Raw genomic sequence first — 10,345 nt, forward strand, 5'->3', positions numbered from 1 at the left:
TAGTGTTGAAGACTGTTATTGATCCCAACCCTAGTGTTGAAGACTGTTATTGATCCCAACCCTAGTGTTGAAGGCTGTTATTGATCACAACCCTAGTGTTGAAGGCTGTTAATGATCCCAACCCTAGTGTTGAAGACTGTTATTGATCCCAACCCTAGTGTTGAAGACTGTTATTGATCACAACCCTAGTGTTGAAAGCTGTTTTTGATCCCAAACCCTAGTGTTGAAAGCTGTTAATGATCACAACCCTAGTGTTGAAGACTGTTATTGATCCCAACCCTAGTGTTGAAAGCTGTTATTCATCCCAACCCTAGTGTTGAAGACTGTTATTGATCCCAACCCTAGTGTTGAAGGCTGTTATTGATCACAACCCTAGTGTTGAAGACTGTTATTGATCCCAACCCTAGTGTTGAAGACTGTTATTGATCCCAACCCTAGTGTTGAAGACTGTTATTGATCCCAACCCTAGTGTTGAAGGCTGTTATTGATCCCAACCCTAGTGTTGAAGACTGTTATTGATCACAACCCTAGTGTTGAAGGCTGTTATTGATCCCAACCCTAGTGTTGAAGACTGTTATTGATCCCAACCCTAGTGTTGAAGACTGTTAGTGAACCCAACCCTAGTGTTGAAGACTGTTATTGATCACAACCCTAGTGTTGAAAGCTTTTATTGATCCCAACCCTAGTGTTGAAGGCTGTTAATGATCACAACCCTAGTGTTGAAGACTGTTATTGATCCCAACCCTAGTGTTGAAGACTGTTATTGATCCCAACCCTAGTGTTGAAAGCTGTTATTGATCCCAACCCTAGTGTTGAAGGCTGTTATTGATCCCAACCCTAGTGTTGAAGACTGTTATTGATCCCAACCCTAGTGTTGAAGACTGTTATTGATCCCAACCCTAGTGTTGAAGGCTGTTATTGATCCCAACCCTAGTGTTGAAGACTGTTATTGATCCCAACCCCAGTGTTGAAGGCTGTTATTGATCCCAACCCTAGTGTTGAAGACTGTTATTGATCCCAACCCTAGTGTTGAAGGCTGTTTTTGATCCCAACCCTAGTGTTGAAGACTGTTATTGATCACAACCCTAGTGTTGAAGGCTGTTATAGATCCCAACCCTAGTGTTGAAGACTGTTATTGATCCCAACCCTAGTGTTGAAAGCTGTTTTTGATCCCAACCCTAGTGTTGAAAGCTGTTATTGATCCCAACCCTAGTGTTGAAAGCTGTTATTGATCCCAACCCTAGTGTTGAAGGCTGTTATTGATCACAACCCTAGTGTTGAAGACTGTTATTGATCCCAACCCTAGTGTTGAAGACTGTTATTGATCCCAACCCTAGTGTTGAAGACTGTTATTGATCACAACCCTAGTGTTGAAGGCTGTTATTGATCCCAACCCTAGTGTTGAAGACTGTTATTGATCCCAACCCTAGTGTTGAAGGCTGTTATTGATCACAACCCTAGTGTTGAAGACTGTTATTGATCACAACCCTAGTGTTGAAGGCTGTTATTGATCCCAACCCTAGTGTTGAAGACTGTTATTGATCCCAACCCTAGTGTTGAAGGCTGTTATTGATCACAACCCTAGTGTTGAAGGCTGTTAATGATCCCAACCCTAGTGTTGAAGACTGTTATTGATCCCAACCCTAGTGTTGAAGACTGTTATTGATCCCAACCCTAGTGTTGAAGACTGTTATTGATCACAACCCTAGTGTTGAAGGCTGTTAATGATCCCAACCCTAGTGTTGAAGACTGTTATTGATCACAACCCTAGTGTTGAAGACTGTTATTGATCCCAACCCTAGTGTTGAAAGCTGTTATTGATCCCAACCCTAGTGTTGAAGGCTGTTATTGATCACAACCCTAGTGTTGAAGGCTGTTATTGATCCCAACCCTAGTGTTGAAAGCTGTTATTGATCCCAACCCTAGTGTTGAAGACTGTTATTGATCCCAACCCTAGTGTTGAAGGCTGTTATTGATCACAACCCTAGTGTTGAAGTCTGTTAATGATCCCAACCCTAGTGTTGAAGACTGTTATTGATCCCAACCCTAGTGTTGAAGACTGTTATTGATCCCAACCCTAGTGTTGAAGACTGTTATTGATCACAACCCTAGTGTTGAATTCTGTTATTGATCACAACCCTAGTGTTGAAGACTGTTATTGATCCCAACCCTAGTGTTGAAAGCTGTTATTGATCCCAACCCTAGTGTTGAAGGCTGTTATTGATCACAACCCTAGTGTTGAAGGCTGTTATTGATCCCAACCCTAGTGTTGAAAGCTGTTATTGATCTAGTGTTGAAGACCAACCCTAGTGTTGAAGACTGTTATTGATCCCAACCCTAGTGTTGAAGACTGTTATTGATCCCAACCCTAGTGTTGAAGACTGTTATTGATCCCAACCCTAGTGTTGAAAGGATCCCAACCCTAGTGTTGAAGACTGTTATTGATCCCAACCCTAGTGTTGAAGACTGTTATTGATCACAACCCTAGTGTTGAAGGCTGTTATTGATCCACAACCCTAGTGTTGAAGACTGTTATTGATCCCAACCCTAGTGTTGAAGACTGTTATTGATCCCAACCCTAGTGTTGAAGACTGTTATTGATCCCAACCCTAGTGTTGAAGACTGTTATTGATCACAACCCTAGTGTTGAAGACTGTTATTGATCCCAACCCTAGTGTTGAAGACTGTTATTGATCCCAACCCTAGTGTTGAAGACTGTTATTGATCCCAACCCCATTGATCCCAACCCTAGTGTTGAAGACTGTTATTGATCCCAACCCTAGTGTTGAAGACTGTTATTGATCCCAACCCTAGTGTTGAAGACTGTTATTGATCCCAACCCTAGTGTTGAAGACTGTTATTGATCCCAACCCTAGTGTTGAAGACTGTTATTGATCCCAACCCTAGTGTTGAAAGCTGTTATTGATCCCAACCCTAGTGTTGAAGACTGTTATTGATCCCAACCCTAGTGTTGAAGGCTGTTATTGATCACATTGACCAACCCTAGTGTTGAAGACTGTTATTGATCCCAACCCTAGTGTTGAAGACTGTTATTGATCCCAACCCTAGTGTTGAAGACTGTTATTGATCCCAACCCTAGTGTTGAAGGCTGTTATTGATCCCAACCCTAGTGTTGAAGGCTGTTATTGATCCCAACCCTAGTGTTAGTGATCCCAACCCTAGTGTTGAAGACTGTTATTGATCCCAACCCTAGTGTTGAATTGACCCTAGTGTTGAAGACTGTTATTGATCCCAACCCTAGTGTTGAAGGCTGTTATTGATCACAACCCTAGTGTTGAAGACTGTTATTGATCCCAACCCTAGTGTTGAAGGCTGTTATTGATCCAACCCTAGTGTTGAAGACTGTTATTGATCCCAACCCTAGTGTTGAAGACTGTTATTGATCCCAACCCTAGTGTTGAAGGCTGTTATTGATCCCAACCCTAGTGTTGAAGACTGTTATTGATCCCAACCCCCTAGTGTTGAAGACTGTTATTGATCCCAACCCTAGTGTTGAATTGATCCCAACCCAGTGTTGAAGACTGTTATTGATCCCAACCCTAGTGTTGAAGGCTGTTATTGATCCCAACCCTAGTGTTGAAGACTGTTATTGATCCCAACCCTAGTGTTGAAGGCTGTTATTGATCCCAACCCTAGTGTTGAAGGCTGTTATTGATCCCAACCCTAGTGTTGAAGAGCTGTTATTGATCCCAACCCTAGTGTTGAAGGCTGTTATTGATCCCAACCCTAGTGTTGAAGACTGTTATTGATCCCAACCCTAGTGTTGAAGACTGTTATTGATCCCAACCCTAGTGTTGAAGACTGTTATTGATCCCAACCCTAGTGTTGAAGGCTGTTATTGATCCCAACCCTAGTGTTGAAGACTGTTATTGATCACAACCCTAGTGTTGAAGGCTGTTATTGATCCCAACCCTAGTGTTGAAGACTGTTATTGATCACAACCCTAGTGTTGAAGGCTGTTATTGATCCCAACCCTAGTGTTGAAGACTGTTATTGATCCCAACCCTAGTGTTGAAGGCTGTTATTGATCCCAACCCTAGTGTTGAAGACTGTTATTGATCCCAACCCTAGTGTTGAAAGGCTGTTATTGATCCCAACCCTAGTGTTGAAGACTGTTATTGATCCCAACCCTAGTGTTGAAGGCTGTTATTGATCACAACCCTAGTGTTGAAGCTGTTAATGATCCCAACCCTAGTGTTGAAGACTGTTATTGATCCCAACCCTAGTGTTGAAGACTGTTATTGATCCCAACCCTAGTGTTGAAGACTGTTATTGATCACAACCCTAGTGTTGAATTCTGTTATTGATCACAACCCTAGTGTTGAAGACTGTTATTGATCCCAACCCTAGTGTTGAAAGCTGTTATTGATCCCAACCCTAGTGTTGAAGGCTGTTATTGATCACAACCCTAGTGTTGAAGGCTGTTATTGATCCCAACCCTAGTGTTGAAAGCTGTTATTGATCCCAACCCTAGTGTTGAAGACTGTTATTGATCCCAACCCTAGTGTTGAAGGCTGTTATTGATCACAACCCTAGTGTTGAAGGCTGTTAATGATCCCAACCCTAGTGTTGAAGACTGTTATTGATCCCGACCCTAGTGTTGAAGACTGTTATTGATCCCAACCCTAGTGTTGAAGACTGTTATTGATCACAACCCTAGTGTTGAATTCTGTTATTGATCACAACCCTAGTGTTGAAGACTGTTATTGATCCCAACCCTAGTGTTGAAAGCTGTTATTGATCCCAACCCTAGTGTTGAAGGCTGTTATTGATCACAACCCTAGTGTTGAAGGCTGTTATTGATCCCAACCCTAGTGTTGAAAGCTGTTATTGATCCCAACCCTAGTGTTGAAGACTGTTATTGATCCCAACCCTAGTGTTGAAGGCTGTTATTGATCACAACCCTAGTGTTGAAGACTGTTATTGATCCCAACCCTAGTGTTGAAGACTGTTATTGATCCCAACCCTAGTGTTGAAGACTGTTATTGATCCCAACCCTAGTGTTGAAGGCTGTTATTGATCCCAACCCTAGTGTTGAAGACTGTTATTGATCACAACCCTAGTGTTGAAGGCTGTTATTGATCCCAACCCTAGTGTTGAAGACTGTTATTGATCCCAACCCTAGTGTTGAAGACTGTTATTGATCCCAACCCTAGTGTTGAAGACTGTTTTTGATCCCAACCCTAGTGTTGAAGGCTGTTATTGATCTCAACCCTAGTGTTGAAGACTGTTATTGATCCCAACCCTAGTGTTGAAAGCTGTTATTGATGTCAACCCTAGTGTTGAAAGCTGTTATTGATCCCAACCCTAGTGTTGAAGACTGTTATTGATCCCAACCCTAGTGTTGAAGACTGTTATTGATCCTAACCCTAGTGTTGAAGACTGTTATTGATCCCAACCCTAGTGTTGAAGACTGTTATTGATCCCAACCCTAGTGTTGAAGACTGTTTTTGATCCCAACCCTAGTGTTGAAGACTGTTATTGATCCCAACCCTAGTGTTGAAGGCTGTTATTGATCCCAACCCTAGTGTTGAAGACTGTTATTGATCCCAACCCTAGTGTTGAAGGCTGTTGTTGATCCCAACCCTAGTGTTGAAGACTGTTATTGATCCCAACCCTAGTGTTGAAGGCTGTTAATGATCCCAACCCTAGTGTTGAAGACTGTTATTGATCCCAACCCTAGTGCTGAAGGCTGTTATTGATCTCAACCCTAGTGTTGAATTCTGTTATTGATCCCAACCCTAGTGTTGAAGACTGTTAATGATCTCAACCCTAGTGTTGAAGACTGTTATTGATCCCAACCCTAGTGTTGAAGACTGTTATTGATCCCAACCCTAGTGTTGAAGGCTGTTATTGATCACAACCCTAGTGTTGAAGACTGTTATTGATCCCAACCCTAGTGTTGAAGACTGTTATTGATCCCAACCCTAGTGCTGAAGACTGTTATTGATCCCAACCCTAGTGTTGAAGGCTGTTATTGATCCCAACCCTAGTGTTGAAGACTGTTATTGATCCCAACCCTAGTGTTGAAGACTGTTATTGATCCCAACCCTAGTGTTGAAGGCTGTTATTGATCCCAACCCTAGTGTTGAAGACTGTTATTGATCCCAACCCTAGTGTTGAAGGCTGTTAATGATCCCAACCCTAGTGTTGAAGACTGTTATTGATCCCAACCCTAGTGCTGAAGGCTGTTATTGATCTCAACCCTAGTGTTGAATTCTGTTATTGTTCCCAACCCTAGTGTTGAAGACTGTTAATGATCTCAACCCTAGTGTTGAAGACTGTTATTGATCCCAACCCTAGTGTTGAAGACTGTTATTGATCCCAACCCTAGTGTTGAAGGCTGTTATTGATCACAACCCTAGTGTTGAAGACTGTTATTGATCCCAACCCTAGTGCTGAAGACTGTTATTGATCCCAACCCTAGTGCTGAAGACTGTTATTGATCCCAACCCTAGTGTTGAAGGCTGTTATTGATCCCAACCCTAGTGTTGAAGACTGTTATTGATCCCAACCCTAGTGTTGAAGAATGTTATTGATCCCAACCCTAGTGTTGAAAGCTGTTATTGATCTCAACCCTAGTGTTGAAGGCTGTTATTGATCCCAACCCTGATGTGATGATCTCGTTTACATTGTCTGGTCCAGGATTCACCCCAACCTGAGGCAGACGGTGTACTGCAGCGCCATCGCAGCAGGAGGGGTGGAGGAGTGGGACTTCGCCTGGAGGATGTACAGAGAGGCTTCCATTGCCTCTGAGGCTGACAAGCTGATGTATTCCCTGGCCTGCACCAGGGCTCCCTGGCTACTGAACAGGTGAGGATGACCTCTGGCCTGCACCAGGGCTCCCTGGTTACTGAACAGGTGAGGATGACTTCTAGCCTGCACCAGGGCTCCCTGGTTACTGAACAGGTGAGGATGACCTCTGGCCTGCACCAGGTTTCCCTGGTTACTGAACAGGTGAGGATGACCTCTGGCCTGCACCAGGGCTCCCTGGTTACTGAACAGGTGAGGATGACTTCTAGCCTGCACCAGGGCTCCCTGGTTACTGAACAGGTGAGGATGACTTCTAGCCTGCACCAGGGCTCCCTGGTTACTGAACAGGTGAGGATGACTTCTGGCCTGCACCAGGTTTCCCTGGTTACTGAACAGGTGGGGATGACTTCTGGCCTGCACCAGGACTCCCTGGTTACTGAACAGGTGAGGATGACCTCTGGCCTGCACCAGGGCTCCTGGTTACTGAACAGGTGAGGATGACCTCTGGCCTGCACCAGGGCTCCTGGTTACTGAACAGGTGAGGATGACCTCTGGCCTGCACCAGGGCTCCCTGGTTACTGAACAGGTGAAGAGGACCCAGACTGTGTCCCAAATTGAACCCTATTCCTTATTTATGGCGCACTACTGCTCTATGTTCCCTCTATGAGCCCTCTATGTGCCTTCTCTGAGCCCTCTATGAGCCCTCTATGTGCCTTCTCTGAGCCCTCTCTGAGCCCTCTATGAGCCTTCTCTGAGCCCTCTATGTGCCTCCTCTGAGCCCTCTATGAGTCCACTATGTGGCCTCTATGAGTCCTCTATGTGCCTTCTCTGAGTCCTCTATGTGCCCTCTATGAGCCCACTATGAGCCCTCTATGTGCCTTCTCTGAGCCCTCTATGTGCCCTCTATGAGCCCTCTATGAGCTCTCTGTGTGCCCTCTATGTGCCCTATATTTATTTATTTGATTTATTTTACCTTTATTTAACTAGGCAAGTCAGTTAAGAACAAATTCTTATTTTCAATGACGGCCTAGGAACAGTGGGCAGAACAACAGATTTGTACCTTGTCAGCTCGGGGATTCAAACTTGCAACCTTTCGGTTACTAGTCCAACGCTCTAACCACTAGGCTACCCTGCTGCCCCAGGGTAGAGGTCTCAGGGTAGAGGGGTAGAGGTCTCATATGAGCCCTCTATGTGCCCACTATGAGCCCTCTATGAGCCCTCTATGTGCCTTCTATGAGCCCTCTATGTGCCCACTATGAGCTCTCTGTGTGCCCTCTATGAGCCATCTACGTGCCCTCTATGAGTCCTCTATGTGCCCTCTATGAGCCCTCTATGTGGCCTCTATGTGCCCTCTATGTCCCATCTATGTGGCCTATATGTACCCTCTATGTGCCCTCTATGAGCCCACTATGTGCCCAATGGGTTCTGGTCAAAGCAATGCAGTGTGTTTGAATCAAATAGTATTAGTTGATCAATGTAGTTGTGCAGGATCATTCAGGATGGATCTGATCTGTGTGTTTGGGTTTCAGGTATCTGAACTACTGTCTGGATCCAGAGAAGATTCGGAAACAGGACGCCACATTCACCATTGTGTACATTGCTGGTAATGTTGTGGGCCAGTCTTTGGCTTGGGACTTTGTCAGAACCAACTGGAATCACTTATTTAATGAGTGAGTAGGATCCAACATTTATATAATGCATCTGTCTGATGTGAACACTGCAGTTATTCATTCTAATGTTTACATCCCAAATGGCACCCTAATCCCTATATAGTGCACTACCACTGGTCAGATTTAGTGGCACCCTAATCCCTATATAGTACACTACCACTGGTCAAATTTAGTGGCACCCTAATCCCTATATAGTACACTACCTCTGGTCAAGGGTAGTGGCACCCTAATCCCTATATAGTACACTACCACTGGTCAAATTTAGTGGCACCCTAATCCCTGTGTAGTACACTATCACTGGTCAAAAGTAGTGGCACCCTAATCCCTATGTAGTACACTACCACTGGTCAAATTTAGTGGCACACTAATCCCCATATAGTACACTACCTCTGGTCAAGGGTAGTGGCACCCTAATCACTATATATTACACAATATAGGGTCATGTTGTAGGCCAGTCTTTGGCTTGGGACTTTGTCAGAGCCAGCTGGCTTGGGATTTTATCAATTACGTTTTAATGTGTTGAATGTTGACCGTCTCCTCATCTTGTAGTTATGGAGGGGGATCGTTGTCCTTCGCACGGCTCATTGATGGAATCACCAGGCGCTTCTCCTCAGAGTTTGAACTGAAACAGGTACAACCCATTCAGAGCTTCTGTGTCTCTGTGTGACTGTGATCCAACCCCAGACGTCCACTTCCTGGTTGGTGATGCCACGCTGCTATAATTAACATAATAAGAGTGTAACCTCCTGACGTGTTAACAGGTATAATGAGAGAGAAAGAAATGCTGGTTAACGAAAAGGAAAACGGCAGCACACTGGTGGTCCAGATGCTTCCAAACATTTAATGGATCTATTAAACAACGTTTCAGTAAAACATACCTTTATCAAGGTGGATACTGTCATCATCTAGGAAACAGAAACTCTCAGACAAACATGGGCCAGATGGTCATTCTCCTTCAGAAATAGATTTATGCTGTCTTAATAGCCTGTCCATTCTCTGGTCCCATAGGTTAATACTGTGTTAATAGCCTGTCAATTCTCTGGTCCTATAGATTAATACTGTCATCATCTAGGAAACAGAAACTCTCAGACAAACATGGGCCAAATGTCCATTCTCCTTCAGAAATAGATGATTAATAACCTGTCCATTCTCTGGTCCTATATATTAATACTGTCATAATAACCTGTCCATTCTCTGGTCCTATAGGTTAATACTGTGTTAATAGCCTGTCAATTCTCTGGTCCTATATATTAATACTGTCATAATAGCCTGTCCATTCTCTGGTCCTATATATTAATACTGTCATAATAACCTGTCCATTCTAAGGTCCTATAGGTTAATACTGTGTTAATAGCCTGTCCATTCTCTGGTCCTATAGATTAATACTGTGTTAATAGCCTGTCCATTCTCTGGTCCTATAGATTAATACTGTCATCATCTAGGAAACAGAAACTCTCAGACAAACATGGGCCAAATGTCTATTCTCCTTCAGAAATAGATTTATACTGTGTTAATAGCCTGTCCATTCTCTGGTCCTATAAATTAATACTGTCATAATAACCTGTCCATTCTCTGGTCCTATAGGTTAATACTGTGTTAATAGCCTGTCCATTCTCTGGTCCTATAGATTAATACTGTCTTAATAGCCTGTCCATTCTCCGGTCCTATAGATGAATACTGTGTTAATAGCCTGTCCATTCTCTGGTCCTATAGATTAATACTGTCTTAATAGCCTGTCCATTCTCTGGTCCTATAGATGAATACTGTGTTAATAGCCTGTCCATTCTCTGGTCCAATAGATTAATACTGTGTTAATAGCCTGTCCATTCTCTGGTCCAATAGATTAATACTGTGTTAATAGCCTGTCCATTCTCTGGTCCTATAGATTAATACTGTCTTAA

General features: G+C 43.5%; 1 protein-coding gene across 1 annotated transcript in view; it reads left to right on the plus strand.

Annotated features, from left to right (window-relative positions):
* Positions 1-10,345, plus strand: part of LOC135552086 (aminopeptidase N-like) — a 47,771-nt gene that overhangs the window by 37,101 nt on the left and 325 nt on the right. The window contains 3 exon segments of the mRNA XM_064983486.1: positions 6,667-6,834; positions 8,304-8,444; positions 8,994-9,075. Of these exon segments, the coding sequence (XP_064839558.1) occupies positions 6,667-6,834; positions 8,304-8,444; positions 8,994-9,075 (391 nt within the window).

The sequence above is a fragment of the Oncorhynchus masou genome, chromosome 2 (assembly GCF_036934945.1).
Source record: "Oncorhynchus masou masou isolate Uvic2021 chromosome 2, UVic_Omas_1.1, whole genome shotgun sequence".
In the NCBI taxonomy this organism is placed as follows: Eukaryota; Metazoa; Chordata; class Actinopteri; order Salmoniformes; family Salmonidae; genus Oncorhynchus; species Oncorhynchus masou.